The sequence below is a fragment of the Amphibalanus amphitrite genome, unplaced genomic scaffold, assembly GCF_019059575.1.
Source record: "Amphibalanus amphitrite isolate SeventyFive unplaced genomic scaffold, NRLGWU_Aamphi_draft 000834F_arrow, whole genome shotgun sequence".
In the NCBI taxonomy this organism is placed as follows: Eukaryota; Metazoa; Arthropoda; class Thecostraca; order Balanomorpha; family Balanidae; genus Amphibalanus; species Amphibalanus amphitrite.
Genome location: NW_024882328.1, coordinates 129,461 through 146,611, shown reverse-complemented (window position 1 = coordinate 146,611; position 17,151 = coordinate 129,461). Strand labels below are relative to the sequence as shown.

Below are 17,151 nucleotides of genomic sequence, written 5' to 3'. Positions count from 1 at the left end.
AATTGCCATTATTATTTTACATTGAATTGTCCTTTCGCATTATTTACTTTTATTATTTCGATATAACAATGTTGTAAAACGTCTTACCCGGCTGGCTTTTTGACGGGCCATATAACCAGATAGTCCTTTGCCTCGCCATCCCAAGGAACGAATTTGATGCACTGTCATGAAGTTCAGTATTCTTATGGCGTCTTCTATAAATAACTTTTCCTTCATCTCTGAAATGAAAGCCATTCAGTCAATCGATCAGCCCATCTATCAAGTACTCATGCTGTTTTCCAAACGCACATCTACACTATCCACACCCAACCAATCTTCACACCTCCAACTATTCATTTATTTTAGTTCTTTAACCCGCGCCCGGCTGGGGGTCCTGGATTTCCACGCCCTGCTGGGGGGGGGGGGGTGTTTGAACACCCCCCCCCTTGTAACTCGGCTCCTGGGCCACGTAGCGATACGCGGAAGGCGGCGTTCGAAAGAGCGTCAAAAATAATGACGAAATCACTTCGGTCAATTTTTTGGTCAGGTCAAAGGTCAGGGCACCAGAGGTCATTGAAGGTAAAATTTCGCCGATTTCCAGGTCAAATGTCGAAAATTTCCAAGAAGCCAACGCATAACCCGAGAACCAATAGAGCTACAGCGCCGCGGAAAAGCGCATTCGATAGCCCTATTAAAGCCCTTTCTGAGTAATTCTCTCAGATTTGACCTAACGTCAACGGTTTTGCCTGCAGGGGGCAAAAACTGCAAAAATAGCCGATTTTTTCGGAAACAGTTTTTCTGCAGTAACTGTCGACTCAAGCCTTGTACGAGGTTACTTTTACCGGCATCGTGTTCCTCTCGTCAAGACGCATCGAATGAACTATAACTTGACCTTGAAAGGTCAACTTGAAAATTTGACCTCAGGTCAAGGTCATGACCTGACCGGAGAGGGTCATGTTGCATATCAGTCGATCCGTATCGTCGAGCTGAACACATCTAAGGCGTTTTCATCGCTCTAGCATGCCTCTATCAAAAGTTATTTGCGAAAAACTGTTAGATACCATTCGTGACCTAAGATGACCTCAGGGCATAAACAAGGGTCACGGACACCATTTTCATGTTCAGTGTGCCTAAACCACTTGTAATTCGATGTTTGGGAGTGTTTATAATGTCTTTTGTCCAAAAGAGGCGCATTTCAATTTTCTCCCATTGACTTATAATGGGGAGGTCGCAAAATTGACCTGACCTTAGGTCATCGATATCAAAATTCTGAGATATACATTTTGTACATGCTATTGCCCTTAGCAATCGCTGAAAGTTTCAAAGCGATCGGTCACTCGGTGTAGCTATGACAGACATTGAAACTTTTTATGAGGTGAGGTCACTTCAAGTGACCTGGTGACCTGACCTTGAATGACCTTGGTCTGAAATTTTCACAACATGTGTAGAATTGATGTATGATAAGGTGTACCAAAAACGGCGGCGCTCCGCGCCGCCGTTTTTGAGATATTCGCGTAAAACCACAAGGGGGGGGTGTTCAAACACCCCCCCCCAGCAGGGCGCGGGTTAATGTATTTCATACCCTTGAGTTCTATTTGAAAGATCGAACGGCGTTTCCGTTGCTCCGAAACGAAGGCTCATTTCAGGCTATGTGACGTCTTCAAGGATAAAAGTATCTACCTGAACAACATAATTATCGAAAGACATCTAAACCGTATCACAAATGCTCGGCATAGCCGAACAAACTGAACCCTGTAACTGGTGCACACGGCTGTCGTCACTCACTATATTTGGGACTGATGACGTAGGGCACAACGCCGGTGTCCCAGCGGCGTGTCGGGAACTCGTCCGGGTTGAGTGCCACCCTGAACTGAGACAGCTGAAAACACAGGGCGTCACTGTCACCGCACCAGGCCGCCGAACAGCTGCCGTCATCACTCGGTAACACCACCACGAGCTTCCGGAGTGACAATAGGAGGTTGTGTGAGAGGGATACCTGGTGACACACTTCAACGGAACATTGTTTCAATTCACATGGAAAGGAGATTTAAATGATGTAGGTACATTTCTTTTGAATAACGAAAATATAATTTTGATATTTGCAATAATTAGATAATAGTTACTCCTGCATGCTCTGTTTCGGTGAAGTGAAAAGTGAGATTTAAAACGTTTTTTTTACAGCGCATACGTTTATTTCAATGAAGCGGGAAGCCCCTGGTGTTATTTTCTTTCTAATAGTTGCAGTCTCCAGTTGTCGGTGGGTCAGCAGTGCGGTCTGACACTGTGATACCGACACTGTGACACTGTATCACTGTGGCACGGTGAAATCGACACTGTGACACTGTGGCGCTGTGACAATATGACGCTGTGACACTGTGACACTGTATCGCTGTGATACTGTGACAATGTGACACCGTGAAACTATGACCCTGTGACAGTGTGTGAGACAGCCCACCTGGAAGGGCGCGCCGGCGATGTCGCCCTCGTAGAGGCCGGCGCTGACCTCTGAGTCTGCATCCTCCAGCTCCTCCGCCAGACGGTCGAACGGGCTCTCCAGCTCCCCAGCTGGAACACGCAAACCCTCGTCATTCGACGCGCCTGAACATGGCGAACACAATGATCCTCAACCGAACCGGTAGCCCTGCGACCATGTTTGGCCCAAGGTCCAATCTTGGAACACTTAACCCGCGCACCGACGGGGGTCTGCGCCAACTTAGTACCGACGGGGGGGGGGGGCGGATGACCTCCCCCCCCTCAGATCTCGAGAACGAAGCAAAATAGCGACAAGCGGTAAACGGCATCGGATACGCACGGTAAAGATCTACAATTTATACAAAGGTCATTTTCAGGTCAGGTCAAAGATGACGTCACAGGGGTCGAAAAAGTCAAAATGGCGGCGCTAAATATGGAGAGAGTTTTTCTCGAATAACTTTCGAATTAGTCAAGATAGAAACAAACTAAGGGCATCATCGTGATCCTCTCGTCAATACGCATCGAATGATATATATGTTGACGGTCAAGGTCAAAGGTTGACCTTAGGTCACGTGACCTCGAGGTCATCATGTATATCATTCGATGCGTCTTGACGAGCTGAACACAATGAGACCATCCACGCGTCTGTATCTTGTTCCTGTACGGAGTTATTGGCCAAAAACCTTTGGTGACCTTTGATGACGTCACATGACCTCACAGCTGCCCAACAGCAAAACAGACCTCAAGGTAGTGAAGGTTGATCGTATATGAAGTCATGTATGGTATATGGGGCCATTCCGACCCGTTTTAGTGGTAAAAACAGGGAGTTGATTTTTCCCCCATTGACTTATAATGGGAGGTCGCGAAATTGACCTGACCTTAGGTCACCGATATCAAAATTCCGAGATATACAAATTGTAGCTACTAATGACCTAATAACATCCTGCGACTTTCAAAGGCCTCCGACATCTACTGTAGCTCTGGCACGGTGACAAAGTTGCAAAAAAGTGACTTGAGGTTGGGTCATTCAAAGTGACCTGGTGACCTGACCTTGAAAGGTAGGAGGCTCAAACTTGCACACCATGTGTAAAATTGATAAGGGAATAGTCATACCAAATTTCGCGGCGCTACGCGCCGCGGTTTTCCCGCTATTCGCGAAAAACCTCAGGGGGGGGGGCGGATATCCGCCCCCCCGTCGGTGCGCGGGTTAACCTGATCTAACAGGTCACTGGTTGACCCGAGACTTTAAAAATCGGATACCATTCGATGGGTCTCGCAACGGCGCACACGCTCGTTTTTTTTTAGATACTCTAGCTCAGTTAGAGGTGAAACGGCGAGATGGGCTCCACCAATCCTCTCCCTCGGCCAATACGTAGAAAACTAATAGGTTCAGCGAGGGTTAATTATCGCAGACGGTGAAAAATGTTTTTACGGTTCAATTGATGAGTAACGTTATGGGGAGCACCGAGATCAGTGACCTTTTGCCACTTGGTAGATCTTCGATGGGAATATTGATGGTGTTTTAAATTTGGAAATTCGGTCCAGCTATTTCGAGAAAAAAACTGCCAGAAACGACCCAGGCTCCCAGAAAAGCCCTAAGGAACGCTAGCATTCCGCATAACCAACCGAGCATCTCCGGCACTGATTGATGATACTGACTGAGAGCATTGCGGAAGTCCGGCGAATTGTGTCGGTCCTTCTCCAGCTGTGTGCGGTACGAGTCCTCCAGGTCGCGCAGCAGCCGGTCGACGTCCTCCTGGGTGACGGACCTGGGCCGAGCGCCGGCCAGCAGCAGCAGCAGCGCCCCCAGCAGCGCCAACACCGCCATCTGGCGACATACAGGGGCGAGGGCTGGTAAGGCGCCGGGTGGTGCCTCCGCTGCAAAGAAGTAGATAGAGGCTGAGACCGGCCAGCAGTCATCTCATAATTGACGGTAAATATTTATTTCAAAGGTAAAATGATGCTCAACCAAATTTTAAACCTAAGCGACACTGTAACTGGCATATCAAATATACCTTAGCTACAAAGCGAAGAAATTAGCTAACGTGTGTCACTTCTCAGCTGTCTAGCAATTTTATTTTGTATCTAAAGCGCCAGTTCGTCTTTTGCTTAGTGGCCTTGGCTTAGTGCTGTTCGTTCATGCTTCATGCTGCTAGTTTTCCATATATGGAAGCAAACTGCCGGCGACTCTTGGCTTTTCATTGGTGAATCGCGCACCCAGCGCTCACTCCACCAATGAAATGCCGAGATTGGCTTGCAGCTAGCGAAGTGCAAACAGGTTTCAGACATTTCCCAATTTTCCAGTGTGTTGTAATTGTTTTCGAGTTTTCGAGATTGCTGTGCGTGGTATGTTTCTTGGTATGTTTTCTTATATTAATTTTATCTGAATAGGCTCAAGGTAAGTTTGGAAATGGAGATTTTCGCTATGTTTCTAGTTCTGCATGCATTTCTTCATGTGACAGTGTAAACCAGAGGACATTAGCTCTAATTTTCAATGAAATATTAAAAATTGGGAAGAACACCTCACTGGCCAACTTAGGGTGAATAGGTCAAAAACGCCCCCCTTAAGCGCAAAACCTTCTGACACTCGACCCAACACATATTACTTTAACCTTTGGGCACCATCATGTAGCTCATTCTTTTTACTACGCTTTGAGACCAAGAAAAGACACCTGCGTGTGGTATTTAACCCCCCAAAAAGGTTTTCGCATACCCTTACAAAAGGGCGTTTTGCCCCATACCCTGGGTAATACGCCCACACCCATGTGCAAAGCGCCCCCACCCCATCCATCAACAGAAAATGATGAACATGGCAGAACTTGACGCCATTCTGACGTCATTTGTGGTCAACCTATCATAGCCTTTGGAATAAAATTTTGTTGCAATGTGTAAAATGGATGCCCGGAGGAGTCCTGAAAGTTTGGTGACGATATCTGCAGTCGTTTAGGATATATCAGCAAAAAAGGACAGGGAGAGGCCTTTTCGGCCCCGACCTATAGGGCGCTACCCTGCACTCTCGCCACCGTGCAAAACGCCCCCCTTTCAGAAAACTGGGGGCGTCTTGCCCCATGCATCGAGTAGGCGTCTTGCCCCATCCACTCCATTTCCGGTCAACAAAATATTGACAAAAAACGCGCCACTAACGCCGCAGCATAATACATTCAACAGAATGACAATAAAACGCAGTTTTGAGTGACGTGCACAATAGCAAGTTTTGTGATATAAAGAGGGCATCAAAATCTTAGGAATCTTCTGTAAAAACAACAAAAACAACACCCAAAACCAACATCAGCACCTACCCACGCTGCTCCTCAAGACGCAGAACCGGAAATAGAGACCTACGTAAACAAGCAGCTGACTGTTCTGAAAGACAGGATAAAACACCTACCCGTCGATAAGAAATACGATTTTTTTTAGGGGAGGCGTTTAACCCAGGGGTGCGTTTTCCCCACAGTTACCCTACTGTCAGTAGTTCAGTATTGACCCTTTTATTTGCACATGCTTTTGGTAATATCTTAATGAATGTCACTTAAGTAGATGAAATACTGATCTGTGTTAAGTCATCAGTGGTTCTTAGTGATGCGGTTGCATGATCATATGCAAATGTTGAGAACTTCAAGTAAAGTGAGTAGGTACGTAGGTATACCGGTATACCTCCCAGCCAGCAATTCGCTTGGGCTGAACTGTGGCAAACGTTGGGCAGCTTGGGCTTAGCTTGGGTTTGCCCACTTTGATCAAAACCAATGCATTTTTACTAGGGCTGAGCTGGGGCATGCCGCAGCTATGCCCAAGTGCGGATAGCAGTAGCTCAGCCCGACATCTGCCCGCGCATCCAAAACAGGCTTAACTTGGGTGGAGCGCGGGCTGATCAAGCTGGCTGTGTCCTTCGGCTAACTGGAGTAAAGCCGGAGCCTAGCCATACTTGTTCGGCTGTTCGCGCATGCGCAGCTCTGCGCCAATCATGTGCAGCGTTTGTGACAGTCTGTGCGCTGTGCGACGAAACGACACACCGTTGTTGGGGCATTTGGTGGTTGATGTTTGGGCGCGTGTGACAGCGCGAAGAAGGGATAGTGCTCACTGCTCTTATCACGTGGACTGGCATGGAGTTTTACGGTAGGTAAGTGTATTGAATGGTGCGCTTGATCGTATGTAAACGTCATGATTTTGACTGAGTTTCACGCCATCAAACATGAAGCTGAATAGCTGTTCAGCCTGGCGATTTATACCCTCGCTCAGAAAAGCCGCATTCCGTGCCTTCATATCTTTGTGAAATACCAGCACTTCTGAACCAGGAAAATGAAATACAAAACACAAATATTTATCTACTTATCACCGAGCACGCTCATTCTCTGTCCGCGTTGAAAATCGAATGATCATTTTATACGGATCAATGAGAAGTGCTTTTACAGTATTAATGCAACAATAAGTTATTTTTCAAGCAAACATGCAATGTAAATTAAACCAATTAATCTCTTTTTCAGGTACGTACCATTAGAGCAAATGGTTCCAAAAAAATGGAATAGTTATACAAACCAGGACCGGGTGGACGCCGCAGTCGCCCTCGCCAAGTGGTTTAGCGGAAACTGCCTGCTTATAATTAAGTAGGTAGGTATACCTACATTATACTGAAACTGCGCCGAAAGCTGGCCTACCACCTACTGCAGATGTGTATATGTGTGGAGGAGCCAGACGCCTGCAAAGCTCCCATTCACCAGAGTGAAATTCCTTATAAACGATTGTTTGCTAATTGCTTTATGTCTTATGAGCGATTACTTGCTGTCCTTACTTTATGCTTTCGGTTGAGTGTTCAACCAATTATTATGAACGGGGAAGGAGGCTAGCGGGCCTTTGATTGTTTTATGCCTAGTTTTGATGGCGCTTTTTCATGACTTATGTCATATTATTGCTGCAGTTTGCACTCCACTGTTTCATGTATTTGTGTTTCATTTGAGTGTCTGTAGTCGTTTATAATATACATTCACTATCAAAGTCAACCACTACTTTCCTTTCGCAATGCTCGATGACCGGTTAACAGAGCATATGAGCGACCGTAACAATTTTAAATATGCATTGAAACCGCACAACCTGCTGAAAGTGCATTGGCTGCTCCTTGCTACTTGATCCAGTGTGAAGCAAAAGCAAGATGAAGTCAAGTCGAGACTTGAGAAAACAGGAGCCGTCACTCGAGCCGAACCTGAGCAAAGCCACAGCAGTTTGCAATGTATAAACCCCATTCACTTCTATGGCTTAAGTCGGGATAGACAGGGCACACAGAGTGGGCTTGCCGGAGTTCAGCCCGCTCGGGCCCAGAGTAATCTCCATTATATAAATGGATTCACTGCTCGGGCTTAAATCGGGCTAACGCCAATCGTCGCTCAACTAGGGCTAAACTACGGCTGTCCGGAGCTCGCAGAGCGGGCATACCTCCGGCAGAGCATGGGCTTTAGTCGGCGTTTTTGTGTCATACGCCGACTTTAGCCCAAGCCCGAGCCGACTTTAGCCCGACTAAAAATCTCGGGCAATCCGCACTTGAGCCTGCTTGGGCCCGGAGCAAAATTGCTGGCTGGGTATATCATAAACTTAATGATCTGCTAGCAGGTTTTATATGTTCTTCCTCATATTATTGACCAAGATGGCCAAAATGTATTAACTTGGGCCCCGTCTTAGTGCATGACACTACTTGATGCCCAGACTGGAAAAAATACATGTTATGCCAAATACGTCCGGCGTAGTGGCAGGATTACGCCGAAAATTTCAGCGCACGTCTGGCGTAACTTCGCATGCGCCGAATTCAGGGTATGGCGGGGGACGAATTTTTCGGCGCAGGGTGGTCACATATTTTTTTGGCGAAAGACTGTCACCGAATTTATGCGGTACGCTGGTCAATCTAGCAGCAGATTCGCCCCGCGGGCGGCTCTGGAGAGGTTGCGGGTCGAGATGTCCCCGCCCCGGTTGTCGCCGTCTCGAACTGGCGAGCCGCCCTGAGTCTACTCAGCGGAGGAACGGCCGCCCAGGGCCCCAGGTGAGGCCTCAACCTTCTGCGTAGAGATAGGTGTGGAAAACCTTGTTGAACGTCGCCAAGCGTCGTCAAGCAATAGCAGTGGGTTCCTGCCCACCTATCGGAGCATGTGAGTTTGTTGATTCTATGTAAGCCCTATATCCAGACTGAAAAAATCCATGTTAGATTCGCCATGTTACGCATGGCGGGTGGACTCACTGCACTTAAACTTTGATGCAGCGACCAGCGTAACTCCATGCTCTGAAATCTTGCCACACAGGTGGATGAATAAATTTTAGCACAAATGGACAACTTAAGCAATTTTGGCACATGACAAGATTAGCTGATTTTAAACTCTACACTCTAGTACCACATTGCCAGTAGCAATGGGGTCTGGGTGAAATTATATCCAACAACCTTCAAATCCTGGAATCCATGATGACTGCTAATGTTTAATTGAATAAGTTGTGGAGCTTGAAGGAAATGTACTACTTTCCTCTATTTTTTTTTCTACAGTTTTGTGTTTTGCTTGCTGGGGCATCTTATGAATTGCACTGTTAACGAAATCACTGGAAGACATTGGTGATCTGGGAAGTCTCAGTCATTTGCTTGTGCCGTCAGTCTCAGCACATTGATAATTGGGGTTGAGTTAAATGAGGTTGTCAATGTGGATGTGTTAGAACGGGTGATTTGGCTAGAAGACACCACCCATACCATGCTGAAGATGCATGTTTGATAATGCAGGCTTATGTGCACACGCTGCTGCATCTGATTAAGTGCTGCTGGCTACGTGTGTCTGGATTAGTGGTTGAACCCGGGGCAGGGCGCGGTCGTGTTGCACCTTGGCGCTTGTCGCCGCCGCTCCGCTTTGATAGTGAGTTGTACGTACCTACCGCTTCTGTTGCGGTACAGCTCTTGGGGGCATCATCGGGCAGAAACTTTTGGCCCTGGCCAGGGTCAGGATGTTTCCGGGAGTGGGTCGCGGTCAAAACATGAAGTGGCTGTGGAGCGGAAATATCAGGCATTCTGCCGACGGATGGCAACGCCGTATCATTATTAGCGATCGCGAAGGTCTCCGCAAGGGTCTGGATATTCTTTTAGATGGTATCTGTCGTGACTCGTGATGTCGTTGTTTTGATAACTGGGCAGTGGGCCGTACATACCTAACGAACGGTTATTTTTGCCTTTGTTTTGTAGAGACAGGGAACAAATGCGTGTTGGTCAGTCCACGGTAAGCGGTGGGTCTTTTGCTCATAAAGGGACGGATGTTTACCTCGATAAATGCCAGAACCGCGCGCAAAGGGAATATCTGCCCACTGATCATTGAGGTCTCAAGGCCGTCGATGCAGCGCCTTTGGAGACGTCGTTTGGGATCAGAAAAGCTTTGGAGAGGACTTTCTCCTACCCCCCAGTCCCCAGGCATTGCTGCCTTGTCCCTGGGCGTTTTGACAGCGGCATATTAGATACTAACATAGACCCGGAAACAGGGGGGCAGCGGGGGCGCTTGCCCCCCCCCCCCCCCAACTTGAGAGCCGAGGGGGCGGCGCCCCCTCAACATTGAGGCAGCGTGAAAGGATCTTTCCTCCCTTTTCCGGACTTATTTCCTTCTTGTTTCCTTTAGGTATACCTACATCTAAACATCAACACACGGCCTTTTCCTAGCCATCTGAATGGTTTCTGCTGATACAGTATCGATTTGACAACACCTGCTATTGTCATCTCGCTTTGGTTTGGGCCTGGCCTTGGCCATAAGTTTAGCATGCCAAATTTTATACTGGACCATTTTGAGTCAACTTTGATAAATACATAACGTACAACGGTGGTAAAATCGTTGCTGTATGTAGGTATAACACAATTACTCGCTCCGGGTGTGAGGGAGGGATGTGGGACAATGAGTGCACTGACGTAGCGCCCTCGGAAGGCCGGTATGGGATTAAAGCTCAGCGACACATAAGGGCTTGTGTGGTGCCTTCGGTTATCGATAACACCCTCGGAATCACCGGCGAAGGGCCCTCAGAGCCGCCGGTAAGGGACCTTTAGAGGCACTGGTGTGGGGCCGCCATGCAGGTGCCGGTGTGGGCGCTCAGAGGTGCTAGTGTGATTCTCTCAGAGGCGCCGGTGAGGGTCCTTACAGGCGTTGCTGTGGGCCCTCATAGACGCTTGTGTGGAGCCGTTACAGACGGGTGTGGGGTCTTTTGAGCTGCTGACGCGAACCCTCTACAAGCCGGCAGGGGGTTCTCAGTGACCGGCAAGAGGCCCTTAGGCCGGCAGAAGAAGTCTTGTGGGGTCCTTAGACACCGGCATGGTACTGTCAGACGCCGGTGGGGCCCTCAGGGCTCAGAGTCACCGGTGTGGGGCCCTCAAAAGTCACCAGTGGGTGGCCTTTAGATGCGCAGGTGTTGACTGTTGGGTCCTCAGAGCCGCCGATATAGGGCTTTAATAGGCACTGGTGTAGACACTCAGAGTTGGGTGTGTGAAACGCTCAGAGGCACCGGTGTGGGCCGTCATAGGCGCCGATGAGGGCCCCCACAGTTGCCGTTATGGGGCCCTCAGAAAAATAAGTGTGTGACCATCACAGGCGGGAAAATGCCCCTAGACCTGGCCCCTCATAGGCCGATAAGAACTCTCAGAGGCCAGTAACGGGGCTTTGGAGACCACCGAGGGGCCCTTAAAGTCTGCAAAAGGCCCTCAGAAGCCGGCGTGGGCCCTTATGGAGATCTTAGTGCGGTTATTTAGGGCCCATGAGGTGCTCTAACGAGCCCCATGGGGCCCTTCTGAGTCGAAATATGGCCATCGTTAACCCTCAGCGGTCAAATGGCGCCGCAGGGCCTCTCGGACCCGAGGGTCCCTTTGAACCCGATGGGGGGGGGGGGGTACGTGTCCCCTTAGACCACTAGCTACGCCACTGCTTCATATGCATCATGTCAGGTATTTTAGGCTCGCCTCCCCAACTTGAAAATCGTTCCCGGGCCCCTGGATACTAATCTTCAAAGTTTGATTTCAAGGGTTACCTGGTACGTAGATACCGTGAAAAATAGTTATTTTGCTCAGCGGTTAACAGCCGATAAAGGGCGGGGCTCACCGGTAATGGTTTGCCAGGAGCTGAGCCACTGTATCACTTGTCGGGTGTGTTTTTTTTTTAGTTAGTGTGCGTTAAAAAAGCGTGGAAATCGAAGCAGGGGACAATATTACTTTTCAGTCTAAAATATGGTCTGTCAGCTTCGCGTGAGAGCCAGGAAGCAATTATAGAACTAACGGGCTGTTTGGCATAAACCGTGCGCTAAGGAACATGACGCTGATTCTACTGACTGCTCCCTCGTTGGCTGCTGCTTGGCCTGCCTGGGATGCCCTTGAAGAAGGAGCACGATCGGATGTCGTGATATCAATAGGTACCTTTTTAGTTCGGAAATCGCTGGGCTAACTAGGAGAGTTCTTTTCACTGCTTGACGTGACACTGCTACCCTGTCACAGTGCGACTGCGTCGCCGTCGCACTTTTCTGGAATCTGATGGGATGTAGGGGCTCGTGGGAAGATCTGTGGATGGGCCTGTGAAAAATTGATTCGGAGGCTCCGTGGCATGCTCAAATGGGTTTGCTGAATGCTGGGCCCTGTGCTTTGTGCAGGGCTTACTGGGTGCAGAAACTGCACCTTATTATCTAACGACCCATTGTCCACATGTCTACCCAAACATCCGACTGTCGCCTGACCCGACCTGGGTCAGCCTATATTGTAAACAGTCCGTTTCTTGTTCCGCCAATGCAGCCCTGCCAATATAGCACAGTCATTCTGAGTTTAAACGTTCTCGACGTTTTTGTATCAAGATCAGACTAGTCATGGGGCGGCGAGTGGCACTGGGATTGTCACGGTGTGGACTGACGCCAGCTTTCTTGCCATTGATGGGGCTGTTGAGACTGATGACAGCGTAGTAAAACATGCATCTTGGCCTTGCAAGAAGACGGATCTGCCATGCATAAACATCACGGGGCGGCGAGGGTGGTCACGGGATTTATTTTGCGATCCCGGCGGCCTTTATGGGTTTTACGATCGTACTGACTACACAGCACTGATTTGCTGGGTGAACTGACGCGTCAAGGGTGCAATGTCAGGATTTCTTGCGGCACAGGAGAAGCGCAGCAGGGGTCCCGGTGAGACATTTATACTGGGGGATTAGAAAAACGATCTGTGTGCATAGGCTGACAGATGGTGCTCGTACCGTCTGACAGTGAAAAATAAGCCTGACGACTGAGGCGAGATTATCGGAGTGACAGAGAAATTGATGATCTTAGAATGGATGGAGGACCGATGACCATGGAAAATCGCAAAGTGTAATAATGTCGCGCTCTAAGTTTCGATGGAGCGTGGGAATTTGACTTGTCACCTATCAGTGTTTTCAACATTGTCCAATATCATTTTATACCTATAAAAAAGCTTTGCGTTCTTACGTCGGGTGAACCGTATACTAGCAATGTGACAATGACAGTTGACAGAACACGTGTTCTCTGTTGCTAGCGGTTCTCTGCTGGTGCTAATTGCACCGTTACTGGGCGGATCAGCGCCAAGACAGGAACCCGGTCTGCTACACGGAGAATCACTGTCTCCTTACCGTCCAAAGGTCAGTCACAATGGTGGGCATTGCTTGGATGGCTCGCCTGTAAAATGAAACGTTGCGTTGCGAATAAAAAAGTGTTCAGAGGCCTGTGGCGTGAATCTCTTGATATTAAACGATGTCTCATATCCTAATAAGGTGTTAACCAAGTTACGAAGTTCCTACTTCCTTCTTCCCCGGGTCTTGTCTTTATCATCACGGGGCTAAGTTTTATACTCTGTTCATGTTGCTAATTTGCGGGAATCTATGCTTCGTAAAATATCTCTCTTGGATTGTATCCTTTAGTAGTTCATTGGGTTCATCGTGGTTTTCAATGGCATTAGATTTCTTAATTATGAATCTTATTATGAGACGTTCTTTAAGATGCATTCGTAAACGTTTAATCGAATGCAGTTTCAGTTTGATATTTCATCGGATAATAGTAGTTTATCATTGCTGGAAAGGCGTCTACCTGTTTTCCGATAAATGCTCATCAAAATATTTCTTATTCATTAGAAACGAAAGCACAAAACAATTAAACCGATGGTGTCTGGTTTAAATGGATGTGAATTTCGGGCTGAAAGTAATCCAGTTTGTGGAAATGCGCCAATCAGTGTCAATGCCACGATATGCGGCGTGTCTTCATTTCGTTGACGGTCGAAAAACTGGCAGCACTCGTCGGGTATCGACACCGGGACCGCTATCGTCGATATTCCAGCGGAATGGCTACGTCGAACGGTGCCACTGCGGTCGGGTTTGTTCATTCGCTTCGGCATGGCGTGGTGACATTTTGGATACACTGACGGATGGATGGGTTCAACCTGGGTTCAACAGCATTTTCATCTAGATATTCATTGGCGTTCATTCCTTTTCATTTTTTTTTTTAATTGTTCCTTATCCTTCTTTGGCATTCTTGTTGGCTTAGATCTCTTTCCATGTCCACCTCTCACTTCAAAATATTTTATAGATAGATAGATAGATTTATTTTGTTGTTCAACTAATGAATTGAGCGTCGCTTCGGTATTCGAGTCACGTTTGAGCAATAAATTCGAAGGAGACAACAATAAAGTCTCTTCTCGTTGTTTCAGAGCTGGCCCTCCGTCGGCCGCGATGTCTTTGCTCACGCTGCGGGGCGCCACCCACGCGCTGGTGGTTGTCCTCTTCTACGTCAGTGTAGCGTTTGACTTCGTCTGGTGGACGCTGATCCAGCGCGGCGAGGTGGCCGTCGCCGAGTACGATTACATTGTGGTGGGCGGCGGCTCTGGCGGCTCGGTGGCCGCCGGGCGGCTCTCGGAGAACGGCACGTTCAGCGTGCTGCTGCTGGAGGCGGGGCCGGCGCCGACGCCGCTGCACCGGTTCGTGCCGCTGGGACCGCTGCAGTTCAACAGCGCCTACGACTGGGGCTACCAGACGGAGCCGCAGGAGCACGGCTGCCGCGGTCTCCAACAGCGGCGCTCCTTCTGGCCCATGGGCCGCCTGCTCGGGGGCTCCTCCCAGCTCAACTTCATGATGTACGTTCGTGGACAGCGCCGGGACTACGACCGCTGGGCAGAAGAGAACCCAGGCTGGTCCTACGAGGAGGTGGTGCCCTACTTTGAGCGGAGTATATCCTATCACGGTGATAAGAGTCACCTGGGCTCAGCAGGACCGTGGCAGATCGCCCTCGGCGCCGGTGTTACCGAAACGGACCACCAGTTTATCGCCAGCGGACGTCAGCTTGGCTACGAGCCGATCGACTACAACAGCTTGTCTGGCCCCGGTCTGTACTATACAGACTCAAACCGCGCCGGCATCTGGCGACATGCTCTGAGCGACGCCTTTCTGCACGACCGGTCCAACCTGCATGTGGTGACCAATGCGCTCGTGGAAAAGGTAGAACTGGAGCGCGATCCTCTGCGGGCTGTCGGCGTCACGTTCACCAAGTTTGGCGAGCGGTTGACGGTGCGAGCGCGGTGGGAGGTGATCCTCTCGGCTGGGGCGGTGAACACGCCTACCGTCCTCATGAGGTCGGGGGTGGGGCCGGCAGATCATCTCAGGGAACTGGGAATACCGGTTCTCTTGGATGCCCCGGTCGGCGAAAGTCTTAACGCACATGTTGGGGCACCTCTTATTTACCTCACGAACCGTCCCACGAGCCCGCTGCCACAGCCGTCCAACATCCTGGCCTCCCTCTGGGAGTTGTTCGCCAATGGCACGGGACATATGGCGTCTAACGTGTGCAGCAGCGGCCTGTTCATGACTAGTTCCTTATCCGAGTCGCCCGACTACCCAGACATTCAGATATTCCACTGTCTGATCCACCCCTGGATAATGGGCGCCGGGTCCCAGCCAGACTTCAATCTCTCGCCGGATCTCTTCGACGAAATGCTGGCGGAAATGAATGAAACGACTCACGGTGTCTCACTGCTGGCGCAGGTGCTAAGACCTCGCAGTCGTGGCACAGTGCGTTTATCGTCAGCGGACCCCACTTCGCCGCCCCGTATCCAGCCCAACTTCCTGGAGCGCCGCGAGGACATGGAGGTCCTGCTCGAGGGAATGCGCACGATGGCACGGCTAGCCTCCATGCCTCCTTACAGTGAGCTGCTGCTGCGACCTGTGGTCATCCCCGCGTGTCGCCCCTTCAGCGGTGACCAGCAGCTGGAGTGTCTGGCGCGTCACTTCACGTGGCACGTGTACCACCCGACGAGCACGTGTCGCATGGCACCGCGCCACGTGGGTGGCGTGGTGGACCACCGGCTGAGGGTGCACGGGGTCCAGCGACTGCGCGTGGTGGACGCGTCCGTGATGCCGTTCGTCACATCGGGAAACACGAACGCGCCCACGGTGATGATAGCCGAGAAGGGGGCCGATATGATACTGCAGGACCTCTGAGAGGCTGGTTTATCAGTCCGGCGAATGTGAGGTGACGCCTTGGCACTAAGCATGGCATTTAGAGCGCGCTGGGACGGCGCTGTAGCAACTGTGATTCTATGGTGATGGAATGTGGCCAATCTTTTTACGAATAGTTTTTATGAACGATAATGCAATCATATATATTATAGCTTGTAGTGTTAAAGTACCTATTAATATGAGATGTGTAGTCGTAGGGTGAAGTCGTATAAGAGTACGCACTTAGTAGATTTCTTGCTCTCATTTGTTTAATATTTGAAAGAAAGAAATCGCAAATAGGGAATATTAAAGTTCATTGAATTAGCCAGATACCCATGGGACAACGATCCTTCAGCGTAAATGGAAGTGGTCTAAAACTGACATTTTCTGAACCGCTGCAGTTGCGTACTCTTACCATATGGGGTGTGTAAGAGTACGCACGCCAGGCGGGTGGAGTACGCAAGCATATGAACACACACCTATGCAGCTTGTACTGTCCAAATGCTTAACTTCAAACTCAGAAGGCATTAAGTTAATTCTAGTATCCAAAAAGAAAAACATAAAATAAATCTTTCAAGTCTATAAATCAGGAAATAATCATGTCGTGTTTCTTAAAAAAAAGCACAATAAAAAGGGAGAATAACTCGTAGGTATTTGGAAGAATTTCGGGTATGCATCTGCATCACAGTGCTCCATTGATGATATACCTACAAAACAAACGTCATTGAGCGATAGATTAATAATTTTATATTTCTGTATATTCGATTTAATGTATAATTCTGCGTACTCTTACCCTCCTGAACAGTGCGTCCTCTTACCGTACATGCAATTCGCGCACAAAACAACCCCGAAACGTTGTGCAAAACTTCGCAAACAGAATATTGCACTGCACAGTATTTCCCCAGATAACCTCACAAGTTTCCCACAACAATCACGGAAATGTACCTTATCTCAACTGCCAAGTATCAAAATTATTGTACCATACCATAATAATATCATAACGCTCGAAAATAATATTCATCGCCTTAAACTCAACAGCGTCGCCGCTTAACGCCCACGTTCCGTTGGTGACAAGCACGCACTGGCGGCTTCATGTCACTTCATGAACTCGACAAACCCGCGTTGCTAAGCAACCGAAACAGCTGATGCGTACTCTTATCGCCCGCGTACTCTTACCCGCCCTTACCCTACATGTATATGATAGAATGAGGGTATATAATGATATGAAATAATGATACCTATTTATGAA

The 17,151-nt window shown here is 48.9% G+C and overlaps 2 protein-coding genes across 4 annotated transcripts in view; one reads left to right on the top strand and one right to left on the bottom strand.

Annotated features, from left to right (window-relative positions):
- The window catches only part of LOC122366845 (hatching enzyme 1.2-like), a 29,352-nt gene that overhangs the window by 4,115 nt on the left and 8,086 nt on the right, over positions 1–17,151 (bottom strand). The window contains 5 exon segments of the mRNA XM_043339474.1: positions 88–161; positions 163–218; positions 1,765–1,858; positions 2,435–2,544; positions 4,111–4,279. Coding sequence (XP_043195409.1) covers positions 88–161; positions 163–218; positions 1,765–1,858; positions 2,435–2,544; positions 4,111–4,279 — 503 coding nt within the window.
- LOC122366844 (mitochondrial thiamine pyrophosphate carrier-like) overlaps positions 4,630–17,151 on the top strand; it is a 35,855-nt gene continuing 23,333 nt past the window's right edge. Inside the window, exons 1-3 of one of the 3 annotated variants that reach the window (XM_043339471.1) lie at positions 4,771–4,849; positions 12,959–13,061; positions 14,123–16,023. In XM_043339471.1, coding sequence (XP_043195406.1) covers positions 14,145–15,905 — 1,761 coding nt within the window. In that variant the 5' untranslated portion in view covers positions 4,771–4,849; positions 12,959–13,061; positions 14,123–14,144 and the 3' untranslated portion in view covers positions 15,906–16,023. Of the gene's footprint in view, positions 4,850–12,958; positions 13,062–14,122; positions 16,024–17,151 lie in introns of those variants that run through there. The other 2 variants (XM_043339473.1, XM_043339472.1) reach the window with 2 other exon arrangements.